At 44.7% G+C, this 18,745-nt stretch overlaps 1 protein-coding gene across 1 annotated transcript in view; it reads right to left on the bottom strand.

The window, feature by feature from the left end:
• ELAPOR2 (endosome-lysosome associated apoptosis and autophagy regulator family member 2) overlaps window positions 1–18,745 on the bottom strand; it is a 164,312-nt gene that overhangs the window by 43,596 nt on the left and 101,971 nt on the right. Inside the window, exons 7-11 of the mRNA XM_077473410.1 lie at window positions 16,666–16,818; window positions 10,398–10,486; window positions 5,582–5,762; window positions 3,122–3,250; window positions 393–483 (exon numbers count right to left, since the gene is read on the bottom strand). Of these exons, the coding sequence (XP_077329536.1) occupies window positions 393–483; window positions 3,122–3,250; window positions 5,582–5,762; window positions 10,398–10,486; window positions 16,666–16,818 (643 nt within the window). The remainder of the gene's footprint in view (window positions 1–392; window positions 484–3,121; window positions 3,251–5,581; window positions 5,763–10,397; window positions 10,487–16,665; window positions 16,819–18,745) is intronic.

Genomic DNA, 18,745 nt, shown 5'->3' with positions numbered 1-18,745 from the left:
GAAGATAAACTGGTACAACTTATTTAGGAGTATTTGTTTCATCTCTGTGTAACACTTGAGGCAGGTCACTTTACTGGGTATATGTAAGGGTTTACAACCACTTTACTCTATGAAGCACTAGAAGATTAGTGCTCTGAGGAGGATTCAGCATCACCAAAGGGAGGATTTTTTATAGTAACCAGCAACCAACAAGACAAGGGATGCACCTCATTACAGGTAAGTTATGTCCCTGGTGCTGTATACCCAAAAACCTTAGAAACTAAACTTCAGCTTTAATATGTTCTTACCTGCCCTGCTTTAAAATACTGCTAGGACTCAAAAGTTATTAAAATGTAAAGTGGAAGGAAATACCAAAGGAAAATATTTTTATTAGACCAACAGGCATAACTTACTTAAATCCAGGGATATGCAGATTCAGCAGAAGGTAGTCATTATCTGAGCCCCCTGATCCACTCTGGACATGATCACCTGCAACTTCCCAGCCTACAAAAAAAAAGGCTGTATCAATCACTGCCCCAGATCATAAATATAGACTTGTGACAAGACTGCTGCTATTTCAGTGGAAACAAAGCTACATTACTAAAGACACTGCATGCAGAAAGCTGGGTATCTCACAAAATATGTTGAAATTATTTTGCCCCAAGTAATTGTTTCTTGATTTGTTGACATGTGATACTTACCAGCTATGTGTAAAGGAATTGCACAGAACATCTCCTATTCTCCTCTTCTGAGTGGCACACTCGAGTATGTAGTCCATTGAGAGTGCTGGGCCGTGATTGTGGCTCCCGTGCGCATGCGTGGGATTGACATCCTTGCAGTTTAAGCAACCGAAAAGGCCGGAGCCCGTGAACCCAGAAGGAAGACTCGGTGAAGATGGAATTCCTGTCCCCGGTGACAGCGTGCCACTGGTGGGATCCATTTTTTGGTAAGTTTATCATAATGTGCTAGTATGTGGTGCATACTAGCACATTATGACATGAGCCTGCAAGGCGACTTTTTTTTGGCAACATTAGCACCACTGTAAATACCCTTCTTGTGTTTACTCTTGTCCCATTTTTCTTACTATTAAGCTTAAATAAGACACTGCACCCCAACAGTGTCATGTTCTTTTTTTTTTTTTTCAATTCACAACACTTTATGTGCATTGTATATGACATTAGATTCAAGCTTTAAGACCAACTTAAGGCAAACTATCTTCAGCCATGTGACTGTAAATTTCAGATTTCATTGAGCTCAGATTAAAATAAATGTCGCTTTTTTAAAATAAGGATATCATGGTGTGTTAACTTTGTCATTTGATCAACAGGTAAAAATGCAGGATTTACTGGATTATTTATTATGAAAATATGATAAAGTGATTTATTGAGCCTAAAATTGACCTCTTTGATCTCTTCTGGTAAGTATGCAAATGCATATACTATACTATATATACTGTATATATACATGCACACACTAATATGGCTTGCAGAAAAATATAGTAACAATAATTCTCCTGTAGGGGGAGACAAAGTACTACATATTATGCCTGTGTGGTATGAAATTTGCAAGCAGCCTTTCTCAACCTTTTCTACTAATTGTTATATCTAAAAATCATAGTACCAATATATTAGTGTGATGGTCACTGGGGAGAATGTCCCTTATATGTGTGGTCATTGGGAATACCCCCACCCCTTACAGATAGTTAAAGCAGACCTTTAGTCATTTTTTCAACTTTCCAGCTATTAAATCTTCTGCCCTTGTTGATTTAACTTTGGATAGTAAAACAAATTTTTTCTGCCAGTAAATACCTTATACAGCCCACTTTCTGTTTCTTGTCTGGTAATAAGCCTAGGCTCTCCTGAGAGTTTTCCAGGACGGGAGTCAGAGTGAGTCAGAAGAGGGCCAATGAGAGGTGCAGGGCTACAGAGCTGGAGATGTGCCTCTGTATGTCTGTGTAAATCCAGGAAGTGAACAGGCAGCAGCTTCAGATGCCCTCGGTTAAAATGGATGCAGCCAGACTTAGTGTAGGGAGATTTCTGCAATATTTTTGGCAAGCACAGAATCACAGTATATATAAAATAATATCCAATGTGGTATGGGGGAAGCTTCAGAATGGCAAAGATGTTTTTATTACAAATTATGTGAGCAGAATGCAGTTTCTCTTTAACCACTTACCCACTGGGCACTTAAACCCCCTTCCTAACCAGACCAATTTTCAGCTTTCGGTGCTCTCACACTTTGAATGACAATTACTCAGTCATGCAACACTGTACCCATATGAAAGGTTTGTTGTCCTTTTTTCACACAAATAGAGCTTTCTTTTGGTGGTATTTAACCACTGTGGGGTTTTTTTTATTTTTTGCGCTATAAATCAAAAAAGACTGAAAATTCATTAAAAAAAAAAAGTCTTTGTTTCTGTTAAAATTTATTGCAGAGTATTGGCAGAGTGTTGGCAGAGGGTTGGCAGAGTATTGCATAGTATTGTTGCAGAGTATTGCATAGTATTGATGCAGAGTACTGCAGAGTATGGCAGTACTAGCAGTGGCAGAATATGGGCACTGAGCAGTGCTGTGGGCTGGATCTGTAGTGTCCACAGCGCTGCAAACAATCTCTCCCTCTCTCACTGTACCGATCGGTACAGAGAGGGGAGGAACCGGTGTCATGACATGATGCGGGTTTGTTTACAAGTAATGCTCCGTCATTTGATGGATCGATCACGTGGTAAACGGCGACCGTTTACCGTGATCCATGATGGGGACCCGGCGGTCACGGATGTTCCTGGGTGCGCAACCCAGGGGGCGCACGGGAGCAAGATTCTGTGACGACATGCCATGGACATCCACCCAGAATAAGCCGACCGCGCTGTGGCCGTCTTTCGGCTATGGTCCGGTCAGCATGTGGTTAAAGAGATCATTGGGGTCCGTGGGGACAGGCACAAATAGCTCATGGTTCAAGGAACCCGTAGGAATCTTTGGAGGAATCCTAGTGTTCCATGGAACCCTGGTTGAAAATAGCAGGTCTAAATGTTTATTAGTTTGACTTAAAGCTCTGCAAAATAATTGATCAAATGTTACACAATTCATTTGAAAAATAATGAATCGTTACAAATGAATATAACAGTTGCTAGATAGCAGCAGCTTACCATTCATTCCATCACACTTGGAATTTCCAACGTTAAAGCAAGAGGTCTTCATATTGGACGGGAGTTTGTTCCACCACTTGTACTCAAAGCCTAAGACCGGCTCTGTACCAGCGGCACATTTCTTACACTCTGCAGGTAAAAAAAAGACATGAAACATTTTCTAACACTGTTCTTATTAAATTACAGGAAATGCAAATCAACATACAGCAAAGACAGATATTACGTTTGCTTATAAGCATAAAGTAACAGGAATGTTATAGCAGGGGTAGGCAACCTTTTAAAGAGGAAGTAAACCCTGATGGGTTTACTTCCTCTTTTATTCCCTGCAAAGGTAAAGCATAATGGACTACTATGCATCGCATAGTAGTCCATTATGTGTCACTTACCTGACACAGGAGCCAGCGAAGTCACCGCTGTCCCCTGTAGTCCGGCGCATCCATCTTCTCGGTGGGTCTCGCTGCTCCGCCCCTGTCATTCGACGCAGCCGCAATGACGTCACTCCCGCGCATGTGCACGGGAGCCGCCACTCGTGGCATATCGCTGTTGACCGCGGCGCGCTTAGTGCGCCTTTCGCGCCGCTGTCTACAGCGCATGCGCCGTAGACAGCGGTGCCTGTCTTTCGGCAAATATCTCCTAAACCGTGTAGGTTTAGGAGATATTTCTTGGACCTACAGGTAAACCTTAATCTAGGCTTACCTGTAGGTCAAAGTTGGTTGTAAGGGTTTACAACCACTTTAAACATAGTGTGCTGAAAAATATTTCCGACTTGAATAACAGTAAGAAATAAACACTGAAATTTGCGTCTTCACACCTCAAATCAGCCCGATTCATACACTATAGACCTCAGATCACCTCATCTCCTGTACCTTCTCTCCACAGATCAGCCCCAATTCCTGCACCATAGACCTCAGATCACCTCATCTCCTGCACCTTCTCTCCACAGATCAGCCCCAATTCAAGCACTATAGACCTCAGATCACCCCATCTCCTGTACCTTCTCTCCACAGATCAGCCCCAATTCAAGCACCATAGACCTCAGATCACCTCATCTCCTGCACCTTCTCTCCACAGATCAGCCCCAATTCAAGCACTATAGACCTCAGATCACCCCATCTCCTGTACCTTCTCTCCACAGATCAGCCCCAATTCAAGCACCATAGACCTCAGATCACCTCATCTCCTGCACCTTCTCTCCCCAGATCAGCCCCAATTCAAGCACCATAGACCTCAGATCACCTCATCTCCTGCACTTTCTCTCCACAGATCAGCCCCAATTCAAGCACTATAGACCTCAGATCACCCTATCTCCTGCACCTTCTCTGCACAGATCAGCCCCAGTTCCTTCACTTTTACACCTCAGAACACCCCCAATTCTTGTACCTTCACACTTCAGATCAAACTCAATTTCTGCAGTGTTAGATCTCAAATAAGCCCAATTCCTGCACCCTCCTACCCAGGGCTGGACTGGGACAGAAATTTGGCCCTGGACTTCATCCAGACTGGCCCACTTACATTTTGAGTGTCCCATCAGCACTCCCTTACAACAGAGTGTCCCATTACTAGTCCCCTTACATCAGAGTGTCCCATCAGCAGCCCCCTTACATCAGAGGGGCCCACTGAGCCATCGGCCCACCGGGAAACTCCCGGTAGTCCCGATGGCCAGTATATGCCTGCTCCTACCTCAGATCAGTGCAAATTCCTTCCCCATCAGACCTCAGATCAGCCCCAACTCCTGACCCTTCCTGCGCCTTCACACCTCTAATCAGCCCAATTCCTGCGCTATAAACCTCAGATCACCCCAATTCCTGCATCTTCACACCTCAGATCACCCCCGTTCCTGCACCATCAAACCTCAGGTCACCCCAATTTCTGAACATCACACCTCAGATCAGCCCCGACTCCTGAACATTTACACCTCAGGTCACCCCACTTTCTGCACCATCACACCTCACATCAACCCAATTCCTTCACCTTCACATTTCAGACAAGCCGCAATTCCTGCACCCTCACACTTCAGATCACCCCAATTTCTGCACCTTCCCACCTCAGATCAGCCCCAACTCCTTCACCATCAGACCTCAGATCAGCCCCAACACCTTAAGCTTTACATATCAGATCACTCCAATTCCTGGGCACCACACCTCAGATCACCCCAATTCCTGCACATTCACATCTCAGATTAACCCAATTTATGCACAGCTGAAGGTACTTTATCACCTAATCACTTTAGTTTTACTGTTGGGTGGCATGTCAGCCCCAAATACTAAAGTGCTCCAGTGTGCAAATTTTTATCAGCTCCCATAGGCAAAAGCCTGTCCCCACCCGCCATCTCATTATTAGCAAATTATTGTGGTGGGTGGCCTCAATGATCAATAGGCAGGCATACGAGGAAGAAAGTTGGATTTTGTCAGACATGTATTTTATTATGGACTGGGGTGCAATTTCTAATAGTCATCTTACCTTGTTTTCCATCTGAGTAGGTCCCAAATGGACAAGGGGAACAAGCAGATGTCTCATTAGTGTAAAATCCTGGATTGCATGGTGGACATGCCTCCTTTTGTCCTGATGCTGGAAGCTGGATGGCACCAGGTAGGTCTTCTCTGCATGTTTTTGGTTCTATCCATTTATACATGATTTGTGTCTGGTCAAATGTGGCAAACGAATATGAATATTATTCTCATGCTATCAGTGTTGTCTGTAATGTTTAAATCGTTTAAAAGTTCAAAGCATTACATTACCATTTTCATTATCAATGTTAACGATATCATTAACATCTATTAAACAAGTTTAAAAAATACCCTTCAAATGACACAAAAAATTGTCAGTTTAGTAAATTAAACTCAGTTTTAAATCAAGTAGGTAAAACATGTAGTGTTCACTTTTCAAGCCATACAATAAAATAGGTTTTCTTAGCATTTTTATTGTTTTATTACATGCCTTATTTTAGACCCAGTCATGTCATCACTGGGCCTCTATGCTTCTCTATGCAGTGAAGGCAGATCATAGCTGGAAGGATAGGTATATATAGGTTTCTGAAAAAGATCACAGTGCACTCCCTACCTCTATACTACTCAGTGGACTGGCTCTTGGGAGGCATTATGCAAATATCAGAATATCTTGATGGGCGTATGTAAGTCTGGAGGAGTGGGTGTTGCCAGGTAGGCTGCATTTGGATGCAGACTGCCACAGGTAACACCAACGTGTGATGCTGAGCCTCCATGATTAACCTCCCTGGCAGTATGACTCAGTCTGTAATTAGGTGCTGAAAGCGGTACAATTATTTTGCTGGAAATCTGGCGTTTTATTTTGTAGTCCTGTAATTCTTAGGAATAACTCTCTTAAATCTCTTTAAACCAGAGTCTAGCAGACATCCCGGGTATGATAAAGTTTATAATATAATAAAGAATAATAAAAATGATTCAATAATGTAATCAAATCCTAAAACACTGAAAAAGGGACACGTTTTGGTTGCTATGGACAATCTCCAAATTCCAGGCAGAAAAAACAGTATTTATAATATAAAAGTGCATGCAGGGCATTGCACAGACCACTAGGGACAAAGGGGGTGTGTAATTTTTTAATACAGCACTGTAATCTATAAGATTTACAGTGCTGTGTGTGTTTTGAGTCTCTTTACTTTTTTGAATTTGCCGCCATTCTCCGCTCCCGTGAGCCGTAACGCCGCAGGGAACGGAGCCCGGCGGCACTCGGCACTGTGAATCGAGCGGAGGATGGCTCGATCACACAGCGCGGCGGACATCGCTGGATCCAGGGGACAAGGTAAGTAAGTCTCACTGTGTCCTCCCCTGCATCGAGCGAAGTGATCCCGAGTCTGGCTCGGGGTTACCGTTCCTGCTAGTAAATTCCCAACCCGAGCCAGACTCGGGATTACCACTAGGGGGGTTAAAAGAACTGAAAGCCAATGGTTGTCTTCCAGCCAGGAAATGAGGTGGCCTCTATCTGACTTGCTGCATCTTTTGATGCCCACTGTGAGAAACTCAATAAAATCAGAGTAAGCAATTTTAGTAAAGCAGAGGATCCTGTATAACTGTGGAAGAGGATCTACACTGCATGTGAGCACTACAAACCAAAAACACTATTTTATACAGTTTTGTTATTCAAAGCAAAGTCCGCTATCCATCCATGCATCTATGCTTTATTTTGCTGAGAAATCACTTTGAAAAACACTCCCTAGCATTTTTTACTGCGGCAATCTTAATAAGGGCAGATGATTCATGTAGCATTTACTTCCTGGAATCCATCTGCCCTCAGCTCGGGCATACAAGTAGGAGGGCATGTTTAGCTCAGCAAACCCCTCCCTCCCTATTGAAGACACCTGGGATGTATGACATAATTTGCCTAAGCAATAAACCAGGAGGTAACTGAAGAAAAGCAAAAAAAATATTAACCCCCCTGACGGTATTCCCGAGTCTGGCTCAGGGTGGAATTTTTATACCAAAAGCGGTAACCCCGAGCCAGACTCGGGACCGCATCGCTGGATCCAGGAGGAGGTTTACTTACCTTCTCCCTCGGATCCAGCGCTGTCCCCCCGCTGTACGAGCGAGCCGTGTCTCGCTCGATCTATCACATCGCCGATCTCCGTGCCCTGCGAGCGTTGTGACGCACGGGGATGGAGATCGGCGCCAAATTCAAAAAGTGAAACACACACATGACATACAGTATAATGTAATCTTACAGATTACATTGCTGTATGTAAATATTTCACATCCCCTTTTTCCCTAGTGGTCTGCCCAGTGTCCTGCATGCAGTTTTATATAATAAAAACTGTTCTTTCTGCCTGGAAACTGGAGATTGTCCATAGCAACCAAACTGTCACTTTACATCAAAAATGGTTTTAGACCAGCTAGAAAACAGCGATAATAAATTGGAATCACTCGCAGAATTGAGCAATAGTAATTTGTGGGGAGATCCATCATCAAATACTGAAAAGTAATGACAGCGACAATTCTGCAACTGAGCAAATGTCAGTGTTTTTGATTTGATTACATTATTGAATAATTTTTATTATTGTTATATTATTATTTGGTACAATTATTTATAATTATTTATTATATTATAATTTATGATTTCATTTTTCAAACTTTATTATACCCGGGATGTCTGCTAGACTCTGGTTTGGACAGATTTAAGTGAGTTATTCCTAAGAATTGCAGGACTACAATATAAAACGCCAAATTTTCATGCAAAATAATGGTATCGCTTTTAGCACCTAAAATCCGAAATAATCGTACCGCCAGGGAGGTTAAAACAAGTAAACATGATATACAGTACAGGCATACCCCACTTTTAAGTACACAATGGGTTTATTTACTAAAGCTGGAAAGTGCAAAATCTGGCTCACTTCTACATAGAAACCAATGAGCTTCCAGGTTTTATTACCAAAGCTTAATTGAACAAGCTGGGGTTACAAGCTCATTGGTTTCTATGTAGAAGTGAGCCTGATTTTGCACTTTCCAGCTTTAGTAAATAAACCCCATTGTGTACTTAAAAGTGGGGTATGCCTGTATCTCACAAAAGTGAGTACACCCCTCACATTTTTGTAAATATTTTATTATATCTTTTAATGTGACAACACTGAAGAAATGACACTTTGCTACAATGTAAAGTAGTCAGTGTACAGCTTGTATAACATTTGCTGCCCCCTCAAAATAACTCAACACACAGTCATTAATATCTAAATCACTGGCAACAAAAGCGAGTACACCCCTAAGTGAAAATGTCCAAATTGGGCCCAAGCTGTCAATATTTTGTGTGGCCACCATTATTTTCCAGCACTGCCTTAACCCTCTTGTGCATGGAGTTCACCAGAGCTTCCCAAGTTGCCACTGGAGTCCTCTTCCACTCCTCCATGACGACATGATGAAGCTGGTGGATGTTAGAGACCTTGCGCTCCTCCACCTTCCGTTTGAGGATGCCCCACAGATGCTCAATACGGTTTAGGTCTGGACACATGCTTGGCCAGTCCATCACCTTCACCCTCAGCTTCTTTAGCAAGGCATTGGGTATCTTGGAGGTGTGTTTAGGGTCGTTATGTTGGAATTCTGCCCTGTGGCCCAGTCTACTTCAGTATGTCACAGTATATGTTGGCATTCATGGTTCCCTCAATGAACTGTAGCTCCTCAGTGCCAGCAGCACTCATGCAGCCCCAGGCCATGAAAGTCCCCCCACCATGCATGACTGTAGGCAAGACACACTTGTCTTTGTGCTCCTCACCTGGTTGCCACCACACACGCTTGACGCCATCTGAACCAAATACGTTTATCTTGGTCTCACCAGACCACAGGACATGGTTCCAGTAATCCATGTCCTTAGTCTGCTTATCTTCAGCAAACTATTTCCGGTCTTTTGTGTGCATCATCTTTAGAAGAGGCTTCCTTCTGGGAAAACAGCCATGCAGACCAATTTGATGCAGTGTGCGGCATATGGTCTGAGCACTGACAGGCTGTCCCCCCCACCCCTTCAATCTCTGCAGTAATGCTGGCAGCACTCCTACATCTATTTCCCAAAGACAACCTCTGGATATGATGTTGAGCATGTGCACTCAGTTTCTTTTTTATCGACCATGGCAGGGCCTGTTCTGAGTGGAACTTGTCCTGTTAAACCACTGTATGGTCTTGGCCACTGTGTTACAGCTCAGTTTCAGGGTCTTGGCAATCTTCTTATAGTCTAGACCATCTTCATGTATAGCAACAATAATTTTTTTCAGTTCCTCAGAGAGTTCTTTGCCATGAGGTGAAATGTTGAACTTCCAGTGACCAGTATGAGAGACTGAAAGCGATAACACCAAATTTAACACACCTGCTCCCCATTCACACCTGAGACATTGTAACATTAACAAGTCACATGACATTGGGGAGGAAAAATGGCTAATTGGGCCCAATTTGGACATCTTCACTTAGGGGTGTACTCTCTTTTGTTGCCAGTGGTTTAGACATTAAAAGCTGAGTGCTGAGTTATTTTGAGGGGACAGCAAATTTACACTGTACAAACTGTACACTCACTACTTTACATTGTAGCAAAGTGTCATTTCTTCAGTGTTGTCGCATGAAAAGATATAATAAAATATTTTAAAAAATGTGAGGGGTGTACTCACTTTTGTGAGATACTGTACTTTCCTATCTATTTACTAGTGCCAGCAGCATAATAATTATAACTAATCAATGATTTAGAGAGTGAAGCTCCACTTTGAGTTCAGCTGTAAATATGTGTCTCCTAATAGTCAGTATTCATTTGGCATGTCCGCATTTCATCATACCTTTCCCTCCATGTCACAGACTGTATGGATCTGGAATAAATCTTTGTTTGTGCAAGGAGGACGATCTAAACACTTGCTGGATCCTTCATCTGAAAAAGAAACATGCACAAAAATAGCTTTGAATAATATTATTATTATTATTATTAACGATTTATATAGCGCCAACAGTTTACGCAGCCCTTTACAATGTAGAGGGGGACAGCACAATTACAGTACAGTTCAATACAAAAGGGACAGGAGGGCCCTGCTCATAGAGCTTACATTCTAAAGGGAGGGGGTGGTGGTACAAAAGGTAATAGATGCAGGGAGTGATTTGACGAGGTTGTTAGGTGGGTGTGGGATAAGCTTCTCTGAATAAGTGAGTTTTCAATATGTTTTTTTATATGTTTATTAATATGTTTATTAGATGCTTCCTGGAGTGAGCTAAATTCAATGCACTGTAAATATGACACTTATAGAAGTCCCAGTTCTTGGTGGGACTGCAATGTTCATTAAAGTAGAACTATAGGCTAAACAATTTTCTTCATTTTGGATAGAGTAAGGTAGGGTTGAGTCCCATCAGTTTTTTTTTTGCCATCTGTGTACCATTGGGTGAGATTTACCTTTACTTCCTGTCCTATAGCAAAAACAGGAAGTGAGAAGAAATCCCAAATTAAGGGAATCTATGCTCCCCCATACACCCACATAGTTTTCTAGTGACAGTCATTGATTCTACTTATTTCTCCACTGATCATCACTGTACCTATCTACTTTTCCACTGACCATCTCTACATTTACCCTACTCTCCAGTATCACTTTACCTACCAATTTCTTCACTCACTATTACTTTACCTACCCACTTTTCCACTGAGCACCACTATACCCACACACCTGTCCACTGACTGCCACTACACTTACTGTACATACTTCTCTAGTGACAACCGTAGAATTGGTGCACTTCTCATGTGACAGCTACTGCATCCATGCATTTCTCCACTGGCCATCACGGTTCCTAATCACTTCTCCACTGACTATCACTTCACCTACCCACTTCTCCACTGACCATCGCTTCACCTACCCACTTCTCTACCATCTATAACTTCACCTACCCACTTCTCCACTGACCATCACTTCACCTACCCACTTCTCTACCATCTATAACTTCACCTACCCACTTCTCCACTGACCATCACTTCACCTACCCACTTCTCCACTGACTATCACTTCACCTACCCACTTCTCCACTGACTATCACTTCACCTACCCACTTCTCCACTGACTATCACTTCACCTACCCACTTCTCCGCTGACTATCACTTCACCTACCCACTTCTCCACTGACTATCACTTCACCTACCCACTTCTCCACTGACTATCACTTCACCTACCCACTTCTCCACTGACCATCGCTTCACCTACCCACTTCTCTACCATCTATAACTTCACCTACCCACTTCTCCACTGACCATCACTTCACCTACCCACTTCTCCACTGACTATCACTTCACCTACCCACTTCTCCGCTGACTATCACTTCACCTACCCACTTCTCCACTGACTATCACTTCACCTACCCACTTCTCCACTGACCATCACTGTATCTAACCACTTCTCCACTGACTATCACTTCACCTAACCACTTCTCCACTGACTATCACATCACCTACCCACTTCTCCGCTGACTATCACTTCACCTACCCACTTCTCCACTGACCATCACTGTATCTAACCACTTCTCCACTGACTATCACTTCACCTACCCACTTCTCCACTGACCATCACTGTACCTAACCACTTCTCCACTGACTATCACTTCACCTACCCACTTCTCCACTGACTATCACTTCACCTACCCACTTCTCCACTGGCCATCACTGTACCTAACCACTTCTCCACTGACTATCACTTCACCTACCCACTTCTCCACTGACTATCACTTCACCTACCCACTTCTCCACTGACTATCACTTCACCTACCCACTTCTCCACTGACTATCACTTCACCTACCCACTTCTCCACTGACTATCACTTCACCTACCCACTTCTCCACTGGCCATCACTGTACCTAACCACTTCTCCACTGACTATCACTTCACCTACCCACTTCTCCACTGACCATCGCTTCACCTACCCACTTCTCTACCATCTATAACTTCACCTACCCACTTCTCCACTGACCATCACTTCACCTACCCACTTCTCCACTGACTATCACTTCACCTACCCACTTCTCCACTGACTATCACTTCACCTACCCACTTCTCCGCTGACTATCACTTCACCTACCCACTTCTCCACTGACTATCACTTCACCTACCCACTTCTCCACTGACCATCACTGTATCTAACCACTTCTCCACTGACTATCACTTCACCTAACCACTTCTCCACTGACTATCACTTCACCTACCCACTTCTCCGCTGACTATCACTTCACCTACCCACTTCTCCACTGACTATCACTTCACCTACCCACTTCTCCACTGACCATCACTGTATCTAACCACTTCTCCACTGACTATCACTTCACCTACCCACTTCTCCACTGACCATCACTGTACCTAACCACTTCTCCACTGACTATCACTTCACCTACCCACTTCTCCACTGACTATCACTTCACCTACCCACTTCTCCACTGGCCATCACTGTACCTAACCACTTCTCCACTGACTATCACTTCACCTACCCACTTCTCCACTGACTATCACTTCACCTACCCACTTCTCCACTGACTATCACTTCACCTACCCACTTCTCCACTGACTATCACTGTACCTAACCACTTCTCCACTGACTATCACTTCACCTACCCACTTCTCCACTGACTATCACTTCACCTACCCACTTCTCCACTGGCCATCACTGTACCTAACCACTTCTCCACTGACTATCACTTCACCTACCCACTTCTCCACTGACTATCACTTCACCTACCCACTTCTCCACTGACTATCACTTCACCTACCCACTTCTCCACTGACTATCACTTCACCTACCCACTTCTCCACTGACTATCACTTCACCTACCCACTTCTCCACTGACCATCACTGTATCTAACCACTTCTCCACTGACTATCACTTCACCTACCCACTTCTCCACTGGCCATCACTGTACCTAACCACTTCTCCACTGACTATCACTTCACCTACTCACTTCTCCACTGACTATCACTTCACCTACCCACTTCTCCACTGACTTTCACTTCACCTACCCACTTCTCCACTGACCATCACTGTACCTAACCACTTCTCCACTGACTATCACTTCACCAACCCACTTTTCCACTGACTATCACTTCACCTACCCACTTCTCCACTGACCATCACTGTATCTAACCACTTCTCCACTGACTATCATTGAATGTATACCCACTTTTCCACTGACTATCACTTTACCTACCCACTTCACTGACTATCACTGTACCTAACCACTTCTCCACTTACTATCACTTTACCTACCCACTTCTCCACTGACCATCATTGAATGCATACCCACTTCTCCAATGACCGTCACTGTACCTAACCACATCTCCACTAATTATCACTTTACCTACCCACTTCTCCACCGACTGTCACTGTACCTAACCACTTCTCCATTGACTCTCACTGTACCTAACCACTTCTCCACTGACTATCACTTCACCTACCCACTTCTCCACTGGCCATCACTGTACCTAACCACTTCTCCACTGACTATCACTTCACCTACCCACTTCTCCACTGACTATCACTTCACCTACCCACTTCTCCACTGACTATCACTTCACCTACCCACTTCTCCACTGACTATCACTTCACCTACCCACTTCTCCACTGACTATCACTTCACCTACCCACTTCTCCACTGACCATCACTGTATCTAACCACTTCTCCACTGACTATCACTTCACCTACCCACTTCTCCACTGACCATCACTGTACCTAACCACTTCTCCACTGACTATCACTTCACCTACCCACTTCTCCACTGACTATCACTTCACCTACCCACTTCTCCACTGACCATCACTGTATCTAACCACTTCTCCACTGACTATCACTTCACCTACCCACTTCTCCACTGGCCATCACTGTACCTAACCACTTCTCCACTGACTATCACTTCACCTACCCACTTCTCCACTGACTATCACTTCACCTACCCACTTCTCCACTGACTTTCACTTCACCTACCCACTTCTCCACTGACCATCACTGTACCTAACCACTTCTCCACTGACTATCACTTCACCAACCCACTTTTCCACTGACTATCACTTCACCTACCCACTTCTCCACTGACCATCACTGTATCTAACCACTTCTCCACTGACTATCATTGAATGTATACCCACTTTTCCACTGACTATCACTTTACCTACCCACTTCACTGACTATCACTGTACCTAACCACTTCTCCACTTACTATCACTTTACCTACCCACTTCTCCACTGACCATCATTGAATGCATACCCACTTCTCCAATGACCGTCACTGTACCTAACCACATCTCCACTAATTATCACTTTACCTACCCACTTCTCCACCGACTGTCACTGTACCTAACCACTTCTCCATTGACTCTCACTGTACCTAACCACTTCTCCACTGACTATCACTTCACCTACCCACTTCTCCACTGACCATCACTGTACCTACCCACTTCTCCACTGACTATCACTAATCCTAACCACTTTTCCACTGAGAATCACTTCACCTATCCACTTCTACACTGACCATCACCTCACCTACCCTCTTCTCCACTGAACGTCACTGTACCTAACCACTTCTCCACTGACTATCACTTCACCTACCCACTTCTCCACTGATCATCACTGTATACCTGCCAACTTCTCCACTGATCATCACTGTATACCTGCCCACTTCTCCACTGACTGTCAGTGAACCAACATACTTCTCCAATGGCTGCCACTTTACCTACTCACTTGTCCACTGACTGTCACTGTATATCTGTCCACTTCTATACTGACTGTTACTGAATCAATCTACTTCTCCACTGGCCGCAACTTTACCTACCAACTCTCCACAAAACATTGCTGTACCTACCCATTTCTCCACAGAGTGTCATCGTACCTGACCATTCCTCTACTGACCATCACTGTATACCTTCCCATTTCTCCACTGACTGTAACTGAACCAAGCTACTTCACCACTGACTGACACTTTACCGACACACTTCTACCATTGTACATAACGTACCACAAACTGCCTCGTTCTGAACACAGGGCTATACATTACATTCCCAGACTGCCAGCGAGGATTGGGGCTGCTCTGTGCAAAACCATTGCACAGAGCAGGTAAGTATAACATGTTTGTTAATTTAAAATAAAAAAAAGCTTTAGAATAATTTTAAGAACAAATGAGCAATGTAAAAATAATAACCACTTAAGGCTGGATAAAGGTAAATATTTAACACATTACTACACATTTACCATCTACAAGTACTGCAGTCTAATAGGTAACACCCACAGAATCCTATTATTTTATTTACTAAAATTAATTACAATTCTTGAAAACAGGAGGTCTAATGACAGTCAACTTAGATCTAAAAAGCATTACTGTGATCTACCATAATGTCTGCTCTACTAATAAACACCAAACTCTGGCAAACATTGGCTAACGTACACCAAACTCTGACATTAATAGAATAAGCCACTAACCCTTTCTGTAAGTCTAATCAAAGCAGACATTTACGGGTCATCTTTCACTGATATTGCTAAGGTTGACATAGGTCACTGCAGCATTTCTCAACCAGGGTTCCTCCTGAAATTGCTAGGGGTTCCCTGAGCAATGTTTTACTCTCAAATAACCACTGATCTTTTTAGCTATCTGTAAGGGGGGATTCTTCTCATTAACCACAAATGTAAAGTGCAATCTTCCCAGTGACCATTGTAATCCGGAACTATAGTTATTATTATCAGGGGTTTCCTGAGCCCACAAAGTATCCTTTTTAACCCCTATGTTAAAAAGAGAAAGGCTGGGTTACTGAATAGAAGTGCACTACGTTTGATTAACAAAAACAGAAATAGTAAGGTGGCAATGCAATTCTAAAAGTTTTTTAAATGGCCATTTTACCCAGGAAAACCATGATTCTCTTACTGCTAAAATGGCAAACAGCCAAATTATCAGCATCCCTACTATAACATAGCTCTTTACAAGAAACACGAACCCTCAAGCCAATTCTGAAAAGAAAGAACTAGCAAACTGAAATACTATACACCACTGACTGGTATTCCTATGCATTTTCATTTCAGTGCCTAAAACATGACAGTAAGAATGTACCTGAATATTGGGTATTTAGATTGCATGCAATGCATTCCTTGGCTCCTTTGTCGGAAAATGTGTTCCTTGGACACAACTTGCAGGAGGAGGATCCAGCTGTATCACTGTATGTGCCAGGTTTACAAGGAAAGCATTCTGATGTGTAGGCAACACCTGTAAAGATTGTGACAGATGGATTTAGCACCATGAAAAATGCAGTAAACTGGTGATGTAGTAAACCAATGATCACTTCCACATATAACAGTTGATATTTCAAAGGCACGGCTGGGGGTACAACTTTCATGGTGATTAACCTCCCTGGCGGTATGATTATTTCAGATTTTAGGTGCTGAAAGCGGTACCATTATTTTGCATGGAAATGTGGCGTTTTATATTGTAGGTCTGTAATTCTTAGGCGGCGTACACACGGGCGGACTGTCTGCCCAAACTAAGTTCGTCAAACAGTCCGCTCAAACTTTTGAATGAACGAACTTGCCCACACACGGCACTTTTTGAGCGGACTAATACGGCAAACTAAGTTCGTCGTACTAAGTCCGCGCAACTTTTGAAATGAACGGACTCGCCCACACACGCGGAGGACAGTGCGAGCGCGTGTCAAGGTAGGCGGGGCTCGCGACGGAGACGTCGCGGGCTCCGCCGCCTGGAATGTACTTAAAGGGGAACTCCAACGCCGTAAAAAATCGGCGTGGGGGTCCCCCCAAGTCCACAACAGACCCTTGTACGAGCACGCTACCCCGGCCGGCCAGGAAAGGGGGGCGAGCGAGCGCGCCCCCCCTCCTGAGCCGTACCAGGCCGCGTGCCCTCAACATGGGGGGTGCCTTGGGGAAGGGGGGGCCGCGCGCCCCCCCCCCACCCCAAAGCACCTTGTCCCCATGTTGATGAGGACAAGGGCCTCTTCCCGACAACCCTGGCCGTTGGTTGTCGGGGTCTGCGGGCGGGGGGCTTATCGGAATCCGGGAGCCCCCTTTAATAAGGGGGCCCCCGGATACCGGCCCCCACCCTATGTGAATGAGTATGGGGTACAATTTACCCCTACCCATTCACCTGTAAAATAAAAGTACCCAAAAAAAAAACACAACACACAAGATAAAATATTTTATTGCACAGCTCCGGGGGTCTTCCGTCTTCGGGGGTCTTCTCGCCGGACTCCTCCGCTATCTTCTTGTAGCTCTTTTGCTAGCCGAGGAGTCCGGCTTCTCCCGACTTCGGGGGTCTTGTCCCCCTCTTCGGTTCTTCTGCCGGGCCACCGCGCCTTCTTATAGCTCTTTTACAGGCGGTGGCCCGGTCTTCTGTCGCCGCCGTCGCCGCCTTCCGTTCTTCTTCTTCTTCTTCTTCTTCTTCTTCTTCTCCAGGAGATGTTGACACGACGCTCTCTCCGGCCGGAATGCCAGAGCCGCGCTGTGCGGCCACTTATATAGAGACAATGGGGCGGTGTCACATGGTATATGTCACATGGGTTGGTCACATGGTGACCCCGCCCCCTTACGATGTCATAGTCCCCATGTGACATCAACCCATGTGACCAACCCATGTGACATATACCATGTGACACCGCCCCATTGTCTCTATATAAGTGGCCGCACAGCGCTGCTCTGGCATTCCGGCCGGAGAGAGCGTCGTGTCAACATCTCCTGGAGAAGAAGAAGAAGAAGAAGAAGAAGAAGAAGAACGGAAGGCGGCGACGGCGGCGACGGCGGCGACGGCGGCGACAGAAGACCGGGCCACCGCCTGTAAAAGAGCTATAAGAAGGCGCGGTGGCCCGGCAGAAGAACCGAAGAGGGGGACAAGACCCCCGAAGTCGGGAGAAGAGGCCGGCGGCGGGGAGGAAGAAAGCCGGACTCCTCCGCTAGCAAAAGAGCTACAAGAAGATAGCGGAGGAGTCCGGCGAGAAGACCCCCGAAGACGGAAGACCCCCGGAGCTGTGCAATAAAATATTTTATCTCGTGTGTTGTGTTTTTTTTTGGGTACTTTTATTTTACAGGTGAATGGGTAGGGGTACATTGTACCCCATACTCCTTCAGATAGGGTGGGGGGCCGGTATCCGGGGGCCCCCTTATTAAAGGGGGCTCCCGGATTCCGA

The sequence above is a fragment of the Lithobates pipiens genome, unplaced genomic scaffold, assembly GCF_037356315.1.
Source record: "Lithobates pipiens isolate NorthernLeopardFrog02 unplaced genomic scaffold, aLitPip1_a1.2 Scaffold_8, whole genome shotgun sequence".
Classification (NCBI taxonomy): Eukaryota; Metazoa; Chordata; class Amphibia; order Anura; family Ranidae; genus Lithobates; species Lithobates pipiens.
Note: the sequence above shows the minus strand (reverse complement) of the source record. Positions and strands in the feature narration are given on the sequence as shown.